The sequence below is a fragment of the Mus musculus genome, chromosome 8, assembly GCF_000001635.26.
Source record: "Mus musculus strain C57BL/6J chromosome 8, GRCm38.p6 C57BL/6J".
Classification (NCBI taxonomy): domain Eukaryota; kingdom Metazoa; phylum Chordata; class Mammalia; order Rodentia; family Muridae; genus Mus; species Mus musculus.
In genome coordinates, this window is record NC_000074.6 from 25713723 (window position 1) to 25729515 (window position 15793).

Consider the following 15793-nt stretch of genomic DNA (forward strand, 5'->3'; position numbering starts at 1 on the left):
AGGGCACATTTCCTGTTTATGGTCGCCATGGGTTGTAGGTGGCACCTATGACATTGGGTTTGGGCCAGTAGCTCATATCTGTATGAAAGAAAAAACACTACAAGATGGAAGTTTGTTTGGCTGAAGTTTGGAGAGGGATTCTCTAAGCAAAGCAGGTAGAAGCCAAGTACAGTGGTGCCATTGTTAATCCCAGTGCTTGGGAGGCACAGGCCAGAGGATCGAGGCCAGCCTACACTTTGGAGAAAGACCTTGTTTCAAAATGGGGTTAATAACATATGCCTTTAATCCTAGCACTTAGGAAACAGGTGGCAGAGCAGCCAGGCTACACAATGAGACTTTGTCTCCAAAAAGGGGAGGGGGTACCTCTTGGGTTTTTGGTGGGTAATCAAGAAATCAGCTAACAGATACTTCCCTCTCCTCCCCACCCCTGCATTAGGAAAGTGGGAGTGCCCGTGGCATCGGTGTGACGAGTGTGGCAGTGTAGCCGTTTCCTTCTGTGAATTCTGTCCACACTCATTCTGTAAGGCTCATGGAAAAGGGGCTCTGGTGCCCTCTGCACTAGAAGGTCGTCTCTGCTGCTCCAGCCACGACCCTGCATCTCCTGTGTCACCAGAATACTGGAGCAAGATCAGATGTAAATGGGAATCCCAAGATAGTGGAGAAGAAGTAAAGGAGTGAGCGGTGGTGACCTCCTCCCACTGCTCTCAGTAAAGAGGCGCAGAGAGGCCACGCCTGCCCTGCCCTGCCGTCAGTCCGCCTTGACGGAGATGGGCGCCAGCTCACACAGGCTAAAGCACTTGCTGGTGTCTGGGTTTTCTATTTTGTTGTTTGGGGGATAATTTTGTGGACAGCAAAATTCCCTTGGTCTCTTCTTGCCTTTCATTGTGCTTCAGTGTCTTTGCAATCAGCAAAAGAGGTGTCCTTGTTTTTAGAGTTGAGAGAGAGAAAATTAAAAGAAAGTTTTGTCTATACGATCAGTGTAAAGCCTAAGATGTACTCCCGGGTTATGTAAAGTGAAAGTAGTCATTCCTGTATTTATTTTCATTTTTAGGTATTCTGAGAAGTGTAGTTCAAACAATCTAACCTCCATGAGTGCTCGTGCGTGTACGTGCGCGTGTGCGTGTGTGTGCAAGCGTGCATGACTGTCACCTTTATATACCTCTTTCCTGAGCCATAGAGTGGCTAACTTCTCTTTCCTTTTTCCCGGGCCTTTTCTCGGGTCAGAGAAGGCTCTCAGCAAGTATTCAGACTGGCCTCTTGAAAACAAACTCCTTGACAGCATTTACCTCTGTGGTCTTAAACTGGGTGGGCTTCATGGTGCGCCAACTCTACGTAGAAATATCTTAGAGGGACAAGGAGTGAGTGCATTCTACTCATTGTGATTTTCTGAAACATTTGAGGGATGTGAATACATAGGGGAATGCTCATTCCTGCTGTCCTGACCACTGGCAAGAGGCTAAAGAAAGATAAGGCACAGACCAAACATTGGATCATATATGCACCATTTTCTGACCAATTTAATGTAGACTCCAGTCTAACCTGGAATTTAAGGGCATTTTATTTTCTGTCTTTCCCTCTGCCAATCATGTTTCCTTTGCCAGCTGGGTCACTCAGTCATGTTTCCTGGTAAAGCTATATAACTGAATCTGAATTATATGAAATAGACTTTTTCAGTTGATTTCCTAACTTAGGGATGATGCAAGTGGACAGAAACATCCCTAAGTTATATGTGAACCATTTCTACTTAGTATTATGCAATACTTAAGACTGTCCCCATTGCATAAGGGGAAGAACTTGCTCTTTTACAGGGTATGTAGGAGCCACAGAGATGCTCCATGTAGAAAGCACTTGAAACCGCCCCCCACAAAGTCAGTGTTTGCAAACATGGCTGTGAGGTTTGAATAGTACAGACCCAAGCATACCAAGGCGTCGGCCCGCAGAATTCACTTGCATCTAGCACTTAGGATCTAGTCCAGTATTACTTGTGTGAAATCATGTCAGACATGGTAACATTAGACTAAATAAAAATCTAGTGTTACCATGAAATATGAACTTCCTCAGTGTGTTTCAACTGCTTACTGGAGGTACCCAGTAGGCTCTCTTCTCCTCAAGAACCTATACTTTACTAACGTAGGGCACGAGATGCTCTATGACACCCTGTAGTTATGTTAGGTGCGTTTGTCCTTTTTTTAGTTTTTTACAAATCAATTCAGACCTCATCTCTGGACAAAAGAAAGAGCAATTTTGTGCCTCTTTTTTTTAAATATATATAAATGTGCAATTTATAGGCAACAGACACTACAGTTCCTCTCTAAGCTCCTGAACTGCCATTTACCTAGTCTAGCACTTGTGGTAATCCCGCTGGCTAGACAAGCTCCTGTGAGGAGGGAGACAGGACGGTACCCAGCACCCAGTGCAGTCCCTACGACCGACTCGAACGAAGCACAGCCCACGCAAACACTAAACTCTCTGCTCTTGAGCAATTATGAAGTTTGATGTCCTTTAAAACAATAATGTAAGAGTATCTGGGTTTTGTCATATTAAATTTTATTTTATACAGACATAACATTTTTTAAACTTGTTGATAAGCGACTTCCTTTGATATTCCAAATGTAACCCTCATGAGAACAATGTCCGATATGAGATTGTATCTTGTTTCCTTTTTGACCTCGTGCTTTTTAGTATCTGATAACTTTTATAGAGTAAGCCCCAGGGTTCATCATGTATTTATAAATACCCTACCCTGACCTATCTCTCTCCTGCTTCTCTGCTATGGCTCGCTTGTTTTTATATCTATAAAAGGACTTTGCACTTTTCAGATCTTTTCCTACTAGATGACTAACAGGCTTGCTCTCAGAAGCCTGCCTGCTCCAAGCCAAGTGCAAGGGCGACTGCCTGTGCCATCATCGCAGCCTGGGTCTTAGAACTGAGGGTTAGGAAGCAGAACGTTGGCTGACTGGTGTAAGTATACGTACACCGTCGGTCGTTTCATGTCCTGTGTCAGTGACATTGCAAGGCACTGTGCTTACTCGGAGCCTGAAGCTGCTTGGTGGTAGCTTTTCAATATGGTTTAGGTATACAGCATTTGTGGTTGATTTTATTCAGCCCAGAAATAAAGGACTCAAAGCAGCATGGGATACTAGTGGTATTTCCTAACCTCAGGAGGAAGATGAGAGTTCTGGTTATCAGTGGAAAGCTTTAGAAATTGGGCTGGAAAGAGCTAGAGATGATAGCACGAGACCATCACAAGCACTGTGCCTTGTAGGTGTCGCTGGGCCGCCAGGGTAGCTGCCTGTGTCTGGCCAAGCAGGATGGGACCAGTGCTCGTCACTGCCAGTGTGCTGCAGTAACCTCTGATTTCAGTCTCCAGTCAGGGTGGGGATCAGAGTGGAGTAGGTTTTATCTTCACTTTTGCTTTGCAAGCCCTACCTACTCTTATTTTAATTCTCAAAAATTACCTTTCCTAAGCTGTAGAATAGACTTGAGTTTTCTGTGCGTTATATAAATAACATATATATATATATAAATATAAAATGTTTTATATATATAAGTGGTGTGTGTGTGTGTGTGTGTGTGTGTGTGTGTGTGTGTGTGTGTACACATACATACTGAGTTAGGAAGTATTTGAAACTAAAGAGATAATAAGGGCCTGCAGCCCACTGCTTCTGTCAGTGTCTCCCACTGCAGTGTTTGCGGAAGTGTGTGTAACTAATATGGATCTGAGATACTGAGGGTCTGTCTGCTCATGTGAAATACTCGGCTGGACTGGTAGGCAGCTTTTATGCAGTGGCTTCTTTTTTGAGTACTTTCTTACTGTTTCGGGTCAAAGCCAGACTACAGTTTGAAGTCCTCCCATTATCTGTTCAGAACATAGACCCGGCTCTCCAAGACCTGCCGCTAATCTTGTCAAAACAACACTCCTCTTGCAGCACTTCCCCACGGAGCTAAAATGCTGCCAACCACATGCCATGCCCTAATGGGAGAGGGAGACAAATTGCCTCAGTCTCCCTGAGCGTGAGCAGCGTATGGTCTTTATGTTTCTCAAGGCACTGCTTCATTTCTAGACTTGAATTGCTTTTCACGTGGCTGTTGCATCTGACCATCCCGGACTCTGCCAGGCTGCTAAGGGCAGCGTGGAAGTGATCGGATGGCAAGGTCCTCAGGAAGGACCGCCCACACTTGGTCTTTGCTTATTTGTAACAGAATGGTTGGTTACGGAAAGGTCTGGTCCCTCCTTGGATGGACGAAGGGATCCGTGTAGGCAGCTTTGCAGTGGATTGTTGTATGGACTGAGGTGTCACAGTTTTCACCTTGGGTGGGGGAATGGGAATGTGGGGAGAAAGGGAGGGAAAGGTACAGTGCAGTTCCCCTAACACCGAGACCCCCCCACCCCATTTGAATTCAGGCTCTTCAATTCCTTGGGACTTCAGATTCTCATTTTATATTTTACAGTTTTAAAATTAAGACATGGAAAGCATCATGTTGTATACTGTCAGATATGCAGTCCTCCCGACGGGAGCACGGGCATCTTAGGTTTCTTGGCACCTTTGAGGTCGGAGCTCGTGCATGTTGAGAAATGATTTCCCTGCGTCTTTGTTTTGCCTTTTTCTCCTTTCCTTGCCTCACCCCTGGGTAGCTGGTCTTTCTGTTTAACATATGCTTGTGTGGGGGGAAGAGGGCGCACTTATGTTATACTCCTAAAATGCTATGTATAACCTTTGTTTCAAAAACCCATTTCCACTGGGCATGGTTGCACACGCCTTTAATCCTAGCACTCCAGAAGCAGAGGCAGGAGGATCTCCGAGAGTTCAAGGCCTACCTAACGCTTCCCAGCCAGCCAGGACTATGTAGAGAGACCCTGTCTCAAAAAGGGGGGGAAAATCAATTGTTTGGCTTTTGTCAATCCATTGCAAAAGTGGCAGATGTGAGCGCTTGTATTTGTGTATGGGGGAGGGGGGAGAAAAGTATTGTTTGTCCTTCAGTAGGCTCTGAAAGTCATTGACTTGTAAGTTCAAGGGAAAATAGAAGTTGCCAAAGTCAGTATTCGGTCCTTGGTTTTCTTGTGACTTCACTGCGTCCGTTAAGGGACGAGAAGCCTTCCTTACCTGCTGACTGAGCCTTGCTCTGTGCAGATGGCTTTCAAGTATCTGCCATTTTGCCTCAACAGGGAATTCTTGTCAGTTAAAGGGAATGAGGGAATTACACTTTTGTTATCAATTAACATCTCATTTTTTGTACCCTATGGTAAGTAACTGTATTGCCGCTAATAACCAAGTTGCTAACTGATTACAGCTGGCTAAAAAGTTCTTTTTATATACAAAGATTTGTGTATTTTCAACTGCTATGGCAAATTCATTTGTGTCCATTTAAATATTACACAATAAACACATATCTGCAGATCCCACCCTCACCTTGTGTTCTTTGAATAAAGTTCTTGATAGATTGTTTACATCTGTATTTACCTGTAATGAACGCTGTAGACCTGTGAAATATCAAAGTGTCAACATCCATTAGTCAGTCTCTTTAGTTTCTGTGACTTGGCGCTCCTAACACTAAGGGGTTAGTGTTAATGTTCCCCAGGGGTATTCTACTAGGGCATTACTGTTTAATGACTTCAAAATATAGTTTAAGGATTTTGTTTATTGACCAATGTCTTATTGCAAAGTATGAGCCTACCATCTTAGTTAACCTGTACATATCTGTTAACTAGTGTAGTGTATGTGAGATTGCCTGTAACATTTGAGCTTCTTACTGATGTGTGCTGGTGGGACAGGTTTTGTACATTGTATTTACTGGAATCCTGCCTTTTTAACTTACAGATACTTTAGAATTCAAATATGTTTTCTGCTTCTGTAAGAATGTGGGAAAGCTTTTAATGGCATTCCATTGATTTCAGGTCTTGCTTGAGGTTGACTTTAATAAATTGTCCTGTATGGTCTACTTAAGAATATGGGCTGGTTCTTTACCTGTAATTTCATGGTACAGTTTACTGGGAAATGAGACACAAAAATACAACCACTCACCCTCAGCCCAGTTTTTTCCCTTCGAAATGCTCCAAAGACATAGTTTCTTTAAAGTGGGCTTTCTGGTTTGCTTTTGTAGAGGAAGCATCTCTGGAGAATGACGTTCCTTTTCTTGTCCTATAAGCTGATCTGGGTGGTTGGTGAAGGACACATTGCTTTGAGACCCAAAGGTGATCTGTTAGGTGGTACTCATAACACAGCAAATGAGCTCTGAATTTCCTGTAGCCCGGAGGCCCCGCTGGTAGTCAGTCCCCGCGGAGTTCGCTAGGTGGCGCTGGACACCGGGCGGGCGGAACCACGGCGCGCCGGGGCCACGTCAGCGTCTGATCCGCACGTATGGCGGGATGGGGACGGCGGCCCTGGGAGCCGAGCTGGGCGTGCGGGTCCTGCTCTTTGTGGCTTTCCTGTAAGGATCTGTCAACGCTCCCAGGCGTCCCTGGGCGCTCGCACTTCCTAAGCGGCTCGGGGCGGCAGGTTCTTCCGCCGAGGTAGCCTGTCAATCTTCCCCGTTTCCTCCCCAGGGTGACCGAGCTGCTCCCTCCCTTCCAGCGGCGGATCCAGCCCGAGGAGCTGTGGCTCTACAGGAACCCGTACGTGGAGGCGGAATACTTCCCCACCGGCCGCATGTTTGTGCGTGAGCTGCCCTCCCGCCCTCCTCCGCTGGCAGGGACTCCTCCCCTGCCTTGAGTTCCAGGGCTAGGGCGAGGCGTCTGGTGGGCAATCTGAGCCCCGATCTTGGTTAGTGCGCGGCAGCTGGTGCTTTAGGCCAGGAGGGACTTGGTTTTACCGACCCTGTGTTTTACCTTCAGGTCATTGCCTTTCTCACTCCACTGTCCCTGATCTTCCTCGCCAAGTTTCTAAGGAAAGCTGACGCTACCGACAGCAAGCAAGCCTGCCTCGGTAAGTCGCCCTTGTTCCAGTTGTTCCTGTCTTAGTGTTGGCAAGTAGCTATGGGGTTCAGCTACTCTGTACCCCTAAAGTATGTCTTTTTACCCCATGAGACCAAAAAGCAGTACTGATGAGAATGTGCTTAATAACACAGGCGCCACACAGGTGTTCCTTTTTGTTTGTTTGTTTTTTCGAGACAGGGTTTCTCTGTGTAGCCCTGTCTGTCCTGGAACTCACTTTGTAGACCAGGCTGGCCTTGAACTCAGAAATCCACCTGCCTCTGCCTCCCAAGTGCTGGGATTAAAGGCGTGTGCCACCACGCCCGGCCAGGTGTTCCTTATTAACACAGACACCACACAGGTGTTCCCTATTAACACAGGTGCCACATAGGTGTTCCTCAGTGCTCCACTTCTCTGCCCCTAGGCCGTTTGGGTTTTTATTCTGGTTGGGTTCTATCTCAAAGCAATGAAGGCTCTACTCATGAGGTGGTGGCTTACTCTTCTCCAAGCAGATGGCACTAACGGCTTCTTTGCTTTCCAGCTGCCAGCCTTGCCCTAGCTCTGAATGGTGTCTTTACCAACATAATCAAACTGATAGTGGGCAGGTAAGTGAGAAGCCTTGGCACTCAAACCTCCCTGAGCGCCCCCCACACACACACCACCACATTCTCAAGCAGTGTTTACCCGGATTCTCAGACTAGTCTCTCCTTTCTCACCAGAACTCCCTCTCCCTGCCCTCTGCCTGTTCCAAGTGTACCACCTGGTCTGCGTCCTGTCCTGAGTATTTCCCACAGCGACCACCTTTATGTACCTAAAGCTGCAGTATGACTAGCTGCTCTGTGCTAAGATACAATCATATGCTAGAGACTTTCTTGAACATTGGCCGCGTGGCTAAGGCCTTTTTCTCAGTATAAACACTAATCTCACCCCATTACATTATTTTGCCTATGACATTAGTGGTCAACAGATTATTGACATCTACTATTACTGAAAAATACTTCCTGAGAGAGTAAATTATATTTCTTCCAGGCCCCGCCCAGACTTCTTCTACCGCTGCTTCCCTGATGGGCTGGCCCATTCTGATCTGACGTGCACGGGGGACGAGGATGTGGTGAACGAGGGCCGAAAGAGCTTCCCCAGTGGACATTCTTCCTGTATGAGTTTCATGGGAACTACTTAAATACTTACATGTCCATGTTCCGCTCTTTGTGTGTGTGTGTGTGTGTGTACACCTGTACATGTACGTGTGCACACGCAAATGGTATAGGGGCTGGAAGAAGGTGTGTGATCCCCTGGAGGTGGGGTCAGACCAGTGTGAGTGCCACGTTGGGGAACTGAACCAAGGTCCTCTCAAAAGCTAACTGCTGCCGACTCAACTCTTGGCTCCTCCAGCTCTGATACCTACTTTAAATAGAGTTACATTTAACCTTAAAGCTTTGGAGGAATGAGCCATCTCTTACTAGTCATTAAAAAAAATATATTTAAGAGCTACTACTTGTGAGGGGCTGCCCAGCCTTTTACATTGTGACCTTTGTAGCTCCCAGGAACCCAGCGTGGTATATTTTTGTGATTCCCACTTATTACTGTGGACGGTGCTGTAGACTTCTCACCATAAGTTTTATACCAGAAACTACTGTTACTTAAAATACTAACTCTGGGACAGAAAATACAGTCCTTCATTTTTTTCCCTTTCCCTGTAATCAGGAGGGGTAAGCCCTGCTCTTGCTCCCTGCCCTGTCTGGACAGGAGTGACGGGGACCCCACAGGACACAAAACTCACAGGTCTTCCCTTTCTAGTTGCATTTGCTGGTCTGGCCTTTGCTTCCTTCTACCTGGCAGGGAAGTTACACTGCTTCACGCCACAAGGCCGAGGGAAGTCCTGGAGGCTCTGTGCCTTTCTGTCACCTTTACTCTTTGCAGCCGTGATTGCACTGTCCCGCACGTGTGACTACAAGCACCACTGGCAAGGTAAGCACAGGAGTTTGTGCTTTGCTTGTTTTAACCCCAGATTGGCAGAGGGTGGCTTGCTAAGCATCGGCTGAGTGAAGGAGCAGTGGAGGAGGAGGGGACAGCCTGTGGATTGTACTGAGTGCGCACCTGCAGCCACAGAGGACAAAGGCTTGGGGCAGTGAGGTGTCTCAGAGTTAAAGGCACTTGATGCACAAGCCAGGCAGCCTGTGTTTGATCCCTGGAAGGAAGGAAGGAGGGAGGGAAGGGAGGAAGGATGGATTCCAGAATTCTCCTCTCACCTCCACACAGATCCCCCGCCTAAAACACACACATTCTTCTTAAAATTAACTTGTATATGTTACATATGCACGTGTATGCAGGTGCATGTCCCCCAATCATGGGGGAAGCAAGCAAGTGGCTGTAATCCTTTCCACCCTCCCCGGCACAGGCTGGTACAAGGACATGCACAGATGCTCTCAGCTTTTTATGAGGGTGCTGGGGATTTGAACCCATGTCTTCTTGTTGATGCAAGTAAGTGCTCTTACCTGCTCAGCCAGCTCCTCGGCTCTCACTGTTAACACACCCCTACCCCACCAGACAGGGTTTCACTAGTTAGCCCTGGATGGCCCTGGAACTTGCTATGCAGACCAAGCTAGGCTCAAACTCACAGAATTATAGCAGCCTCTGTCTGCTGGGTGCTGGGATTAAAGGTGTACATCACTGTGCCTCAGCTCCCTTTATTTTTAAGACAGGGCCTCGCCTCTAGCAAAGCCTAGACAGAAGCAGGCCTCTGTCTCAGCCTCCCAAATGTTGGGATCATAACCGTATGCCACCATTCCTAGGCAGAATTCTTTTTTATTATTATTTATGTTTGTGAGTACACTGTAGCTTCTTCAGACACACCAAAAAGGGCATCAGACCCCATTATAGATGGTTGTGAGCCACCATGTGGTTGCTGGGAATTGAACTCAGGACCTCTGGAAGAGCAGTCAGTGCTCTCAGCCACTGAGCCATCTCTCCAGCCCCAGAATTCTTGAAATAGTGAAAACAAATCGATGACTAGAGTCAAAAACACTTGTTTAAAAATTCTAACTCACAGGGCAGTGGTGGCGCATGCCTTTAATCCCAGCACTTGGGAGGCTGAGGCAGGCAGATTTGTGAGCTCGAGGCCAGCCTGGTCTACAGAGTGAGTTCCAGGACAGCCAGGGCTATACAGAGAAACCCTGTCTCGAAAAAACAAAATAAATAAATAAATAAATCTAACTCAGTCCATGCTGATTTAACTGAGGGTGTTGACTTGATGTTTAGAGAACAATCAGACTAATAATTCTGTAACTGTATGGTAAAATCAAGTTGCTCTAAAGAAACTAATAGCATAGGTTCGGAGCTCTTTTTTTATTTTAGCCCCTACAAGCAGAATAACTGGGAGGGCCAAGTACTCTGTAACTGTGGAGCATCTAACATGGTTTTAAAGGGGTTGCTATTTTCTCTCTTCAGATGTGCTAGTTGGCTCCATGATTGGAATGACATTTGCCTATGTCTGCTACAGGCAGTACTACCCCCCTCTGACTGACGTAGAGTGCCATAAACCATTTCAGGACAAGCACAAACTTCCGTCCTCACAGAAGCCCAGTGAGTTGCACCATTTGGAAATTTAGCTGAATCTACCTCAGTGGAGAACAAGCAGATCAACCCTCCTAACTGGACAGGACGCACAAGCCAAGGATTTCTGGCTTGACCTCTTCAGGGTCTAAGTGAGGACACAGCCACACTGTACTTGCCTCCGCAAGGCTGTGCACTTTACCCCACTTCCAAGGCTAGCCCCTGAGGTCTCAGTGCTTGGCCTGGCACGGCTCTGTCAGGACTTCTCTCACTAGGTTAATCCATAGGATTGCTATTCTAAGACCTAGTGTCTACAGTGATTAAATGTCACTCCAGAGGAAACCTTTCCACAAAGGAAGCTTTCATGACCCCATTTACCGAACATAATCCCTGTCCTTTATAAATAAGGGCAGTGCCAGCTAAACTCTGATTCGGCTTGCTTTTTGTGGTAACATTCCATTAAGCCTTAAATAATAAAACATTCAATTTTGGCCAATTTTTTACTTTTTACTACATTAGGAAAGAAAAATTAGGGATATTATCTAGAAAATAAATGCAACACTTTCTGCCTTTGTTCATAAAGAAATAAATGGCGCAACTAGAGGCTATCACCAGAACTTGGTATGGAGGACCAACTGATAGCTACCATTTTATTGTTATTATACTTTAAATAAAAGTCTCTCTTATGTATTTCTTCCTATAACATACTGTGTGTGTGTGAGTGAACTCAAGCGACCCACCTGCCTCTGCCTCCAGAGTGCTAGGACTAAAAGCACGCTCCAGCATTGCCCAGCTCTGACATAGTCTTAAACGTGTTCTCAGTGTACTTCGTTTTCTCAGAAAGTCTGGCAGTGAAACACAAGAGTGTGCCTGAGGGTTTGTACTTCATAAGAACCGTTCAGGTCTAGATTAAGACTGGCTTCCCATCTGGTGTATGTAACTAACTGCTGGTATCAGTTGTATTAGCTAATATTGCAGATGCTGAAGGACAGGCTCTGTTTCAATTCTGAGCTATAGTGTCCATGAGAATGTAAACATCCATCAAGGGAAAAGAGCTTACCATCAGTTAGTTGCCTAAAACTTTTTGTTTTGAATTTAGTAACATGTAAGAGAAAATGCCTACTATATTGATTTTCTTGATGATAGATAAGGCCACATGAATGTAGGCAAATGGTCAATAGTTTTATTTCGGCATTTACTAACGTCTTAAATATAATCACATATAAAACAAACATTTCAAAAGTGCAAAATATCAGCAAGGTTATCAGAGCTACTCATCGTCCCTTGCAGACAGTCTCCCACCAACTGTGCTGCCAGAATCACAGACAGAATCACAGACAGAATGCTGTCACCCTGGAGTTTAGAAACAGCCTTGGTCAGGAGATTGTGCATGATAACAGACGACGCAGTGCAGGTCCACACCCAGGTCCCTTGCCACCACACTGCCTTGTATAACACTCAGCGTGGTCACGTGTAAGTACCGGACTGCGGGAAGAAGCCTTTCTCAGTGCAGGGGTTTATCTAGCTCTCCAGGGCCAAGCTGCCCATCTTTGGTCACAAGAACGCACTCTTGGTTGTACTTTGGTTTACTCTTAAGTAGTAATGACTCTGCTAACAAGAGTAAACAAACCTCAAGACAGCAATTGACAAAACTTACTTTTTAGTATTTAATGAATATACTACTTAATTCTCAGGTATTCTTACTCAAGACATATTGTAGAAAAAATAAAGTATTCCATATACCTGGAACTCCTTAGTAGCTTGCTCATCCAGTATTACCCATGAGCAGGAAGGCAGGCTGGGCCTGACGTACCATGCTTGCCTCTCTAACGTCCAGGGCACAGTGCTTCCCTCCCTTTGCCTGTCTGTAGAGGGCACTGCCATCTGAGGGTTTCAGGGCATGTTATGTGCAGTGCCTCTGGATACCATGATAGGTTTACAAAACAAGGAAAAAAACCAAAACACAGCTCACCTCTCCTGCCACTCTATAGAGACCTGTGGAAATCAGAGGAGCTAAAGGGCAATCGTGAGGAGGACAAAGATGACGGCACATGCTAAGGAAGGGAACACTTAGTGTACAGTCACCCTTCCTCACGATCAATGTGCCTTGAGTTATCCAGATTCAGCTCCTCAGACCCTGTAGACAGGGTTTTCCTTCAGAAGGTAGCCTAGCTTGCATGCTCAAATCCATGACTGCCAACTGTAATAAACAATTTGATGGTACCTCAGAAAGCAGTGACGCAGCCGGGCGTGGTGGCGCACGCCTTTGATCCCAGCACTCGGGAGGCAGAGGCAGAGGCAGGCGGATTTCTGAGGCCAGCCTGGTCTACAGAGTGAGTTCCAGGACAACCAGGGCTACACAGAGAAACCCTGTGTCAAAAAAAAAAAAAAAAAAAAATGTGACATTTATGTCACATACTTCCTTTACTCAAGTGGAAGGAGCAGGTGACTTAAATCGGTGCTACTAAAAGACTGCATTTACAACATGAACAGCAGGGAAGGGCCATGTAATTTCAGGTTGACCTTCAAAATAAGTATTACCTAGTAATGTCCTCAACTTCACCGCTGGCTTGGAATACGGTGTAAAAGAGCAGGCACACAGTTAATACAACCTTCAGGGTTGCAGAAGCTGAAGCAGTTGTAAGGACCAGGACCAGGACCAGCACCAGTGGTTCTACAATCCACTCACGTAACAGTGTTCAGAGCAAACTGTGCTATTAGTAAGCTTCTGTCTGATCTTCATATAATCCAGGAAAGAAAAGCTGGCTCAAAAGCCAGCAGCTCTCCCAAATGCAGTGATGCTCAGCCCTCCAGCACAGAGAACACACAGAGGGACGGGACCCCTAAGTACCTCTACATCTTATACTCCCACCCGTAGTGTTGGTAAGGATAAGGAGTAACCCCCCCCAAGCCCCCTAAACAGATATTCATTCCCATGTAAGAAACAAGGAAGTGCTGCTGTTAAAGCATTGGGATATGTAAACGCCCTAGCCACAAAACCTGCTGAGCGTCCATACAGAACAGTGAGTGCCCCTCCGCTTTCCAGTAGTCTCCAAAGAGGGTTCTCTTGGGAAGATCCCATGGAGTAAGGCAGGCAGCATGCAGGACACAAGGTAGCTGAGAAGGAAGCTGCAGCAGCAAGCGTGTGGGTTTTCAGGACAGTCTCCCTCAGTGTCCATCTATGGGAGAGGGGGGGAAAAGGTCACCCAGGGGAACCAGCCACCAGAGAATGCCACTGTCTAATACAGACTTTCCAGGTTCCTGTCTGGAGGCTGGGTGTGGTAACTTGGGATCCCCAGCACAAGGTAAGATGTACACCAATCCTTTTCTGAGTGGGCTACTGGACACTTCCTGTGAATTTTAACCAGTGTCCTCGAAGTGAGTTTTTCTTGAGGTTCCAATGTTCCTTATAACGTGTAAACACTTCACTGCATTGAAAACTTACATTAAGCAGCCACAGATGGGTCATGTTTACTGTAAAGGCTGATCAAGGAAGACACCCTGGGTTTGGTAGATCTCTTTGAGAACCAGCAATACTGTATCTTCAGATTCCCTGTGTAGAGAAAAACTTACGTTGAGAAAAGACAAAACCATTTGACACCATATGCTTTTCATGTAATCTATACAAATACCTTAGCTTTTTATTAATTTTTACTACTGTAAAAATATGTGCCTTAGAGGTCCATTGCTAGTGGTTTGGAGGTGGTCTGGAAACAGGAAGAGTTAAGGGTCCTGGCACCTTCCCTCATAAAGGCGGTAAATGACTGCTTGAGGCAGGTCTCACTCTAACCCACGCTGTGCCTGCAACTTACTCTATGGCTTAGGCTGGTCTTGAATTCACAGAAATCTTCCAGCCTCAGCCTCTTGCCTCAGGACTACAAGCATAAACCCACTCTTAGCTCCCAGAGGCATTCTTGAAACAACAGGAGCAGCTGTCTGCTCATCACCTTCATTTTTAAACTTTATTTGCTTTTTAGAAAAGGCAATAGGATTGTATGACCCAGAATTTCCAATGTATCAGATGGGGGTTAGAGAGCGGCTAGACGGCTGGCTGAGCGAGAATGGGGTCTGAGTCTGGAACACAACACTCACATGAGTAGCCAGGCTGCTTAACCTGCTCGGATAGTTAACAGCACAGTGAGGGGCTGAGACTGGAGGATTGCTGAGACTTCCTGGCTAACAGCCTAGCTCAGGACTCTGTCTCAAAGGAATAAAGTAGAGAATGACAGAGCAGGATACTCAGTGCCCTCTGGTCACCTCACATGAGCACATACGTATTCATGCGCACACATATAACCCATACAGAGAGAAAAAAATATGTGTAATATGCATATTTTACATTTATAACCACTTCCTAGTTTAGAGTCCTTTTCCTCTCGTCCTGTCTCTCCTAAACACCAGCTTGAGACTCTCATCTTTCTCACTCTGATACCCCTCCACCCCGAGACGTCCAGCAACTCGCAAACTTCCACTGCGGAGCCTTGCTACAGTCTCTAGAATTTTCTCATTTTTTTGGAGACATTTTGCTATGTGACCCTGGTTGGCTTTGAACTTGCACATATCTTTCTGCTCCAGCCTCACAAGTGCTAAAATTATAGACAGATCCAGCTAGCTATCTTGTCTCAAGCTCAGAAAACCTGATTCTCTTGTCTATCTCCCTTCTGAAGCAGCCGAGGGGACCCAATGCCCTCTTCCTGGTTTCCGTGGGCACACTGTATGGCACATGGTGCCATAAGCAAGCAAAACACCCACACACATAAAATAAATATAGCCAGGCTGTGTTGGCACATGCCTTCTTCAGCACTCTCTGAGTTTGAGGCCAGCCTGGTCTACATAGTGAGTTCTAGACAGCCAGGACTGCACAGAGAAACCCTGTCTTGAAACTCGCCCCCACCCAAAAACCCACAAAACTTTAAAGACAGAAAGAAAAAAATCAGTTCAAATTATTCCAAAACAAGAAAATGAATTAACTATTTTGAAAGTCATTATTAACCAAAAGAAGGCCAAAAATGAGAGACTAAAAATGAATATCCCTCACAAATAGGGACACAAAAATCTTCAGCAAAACATTAACAGTAATGCACTCGCACAGAAGGACCTGCCATACACAGCAGGACACACCAGGGAGCCACTAGTTCGGGTCTACATTGAAAACCAATAAGGAAGGAGTGACAATACCGTAGGAGATTTAAGCATTTGCCTTTCCAGGAAGCAACGAGAAACTGGGTAAAAAAAGATTAGAACCAACATTCTCAAAACTACGAAAGTTAGTTTTAGAAAATTTTAGATGTCTACATAGTAAGGTCCCATATCAAAAAAAAATCTTGAATG

General features: G+C 45.8%; 3 protein-coding genes across 16 annotated transcripts in view; 2 read left to right on the forward strand and 1 right to left on the reverse strand.

Moving 5' to 3' along the window:
* Nsd3 (nuclear receptor binding SET domain protein 3) overlaps positions 1-5945 on the forward strand; it is a 118067-nt gene extending 112122 nt beyond the window's left edge. The window contains exon 23 of the mRNA NM_001081269.2: positions 437-5945. Within this exon, the coding sequence (NP_001074738.1) occupies positions 437-678 (242 nt within the window). The 3' untranslated portion in view covers positions 679-5945. The remainder of the gene's footprint in view (positions 1-436) is intronic.
* Positions 5946-6320: 375 nt separating this feature from the next.
* Positions 6321-11165, forward strand: Plpp5 (phospholipid phosphatase 5). 5 transcript variants are annotated; one of them, XR_003947335.1, is made up of 8 exons: positions 6321-6429; positions 6545-6653; positions 6833-6923; positions 7452-7515; positions 7940-8064; positions 8708-8878; positions 9241-9391; positions 10358-11165. XR_003947335.1 is itself a non-coding variant. In NM_001293703.1 (8 exons), exons 1-7 carry the CDS (start codon positions 6368-6370, stop codon positions 9365-9367), a joined length of 681 nt encoding a protein of 226 aa, NP_001280632.1. In that variant the 5' UTR covers positions 6326-6367; the 3' UTR covers positions 9368-9391; positions 10358-11165. The 5 variants fall into 5 exon arrangements, 2 of the variants coding, with proteins under 2 accessions (NP_001280632.1, NP_082276.1); NM_001293703.1 differs by having other exon boundaries at positions 6326-6429; positions 9309-9391; NR_121642.1 differs by lacking the exon at positions 9241-9391 and having other exon boundaries at positions 6326-6429; positions 6545-6613.
* A 436-nt stretch (positions 11166-11601) lies between these two features.
* Ddhd2 (DDHD domain containing 2) overlaps positions 11602-15793 on the reverse strand; it is a 29151-nt gene continuing 24959 nt past the window's right edge. For 7 of the 10 annotated variants that reach the window (XR_003947340.1, XR_001778471.2, XM_006509197.4 and 4 more), the window contains 2 exons: positions 13908-14015; positions 11624-13641 (listed from right to left, as the gene is read on the reverse strand). Coding sequence is in view for 7 of the 10 variants with exons in the window: in XM_006509197.4 (XP_006509260.2) it covers positions 13934-14015 (82 nt within the window). In the remaining 3 variants the exon portion in view is untranslated. Of the gene's footprint in view, positions 14016-15793 lie in introns of all 10 variants that reach the window. The other 3 variants (NM_001361595.1, NM_028102.1, XR_001778473.2) reach the window with 2 other exon arrangements.

Bases quoted from the DNA above. Each gene is read 5' to 3' on its own strand.
- Plpp5 (NM_028000.1), top strand. From the start codon at position 6,368: ATGGGGACGGCGGCCCTGGGAGCCGAGCTGGGCGTGCGGGTCCTGCTC. The intron at 6,430-6,544 runs GTAAGGATCTGT...TTTCCTCCCCAG, and splicing joins CTGCTCTTTGTGGCTTTCCT to GGTGACCGAGCTGCTCCCTC. The intron at 8,879-10,357 runs GTAAGCACAGGA...TTCTCTCTTCAG, and splicing joins CTACAAGCACCACTGGCAAG to ATGTGCTAGTTGGCTCCATG.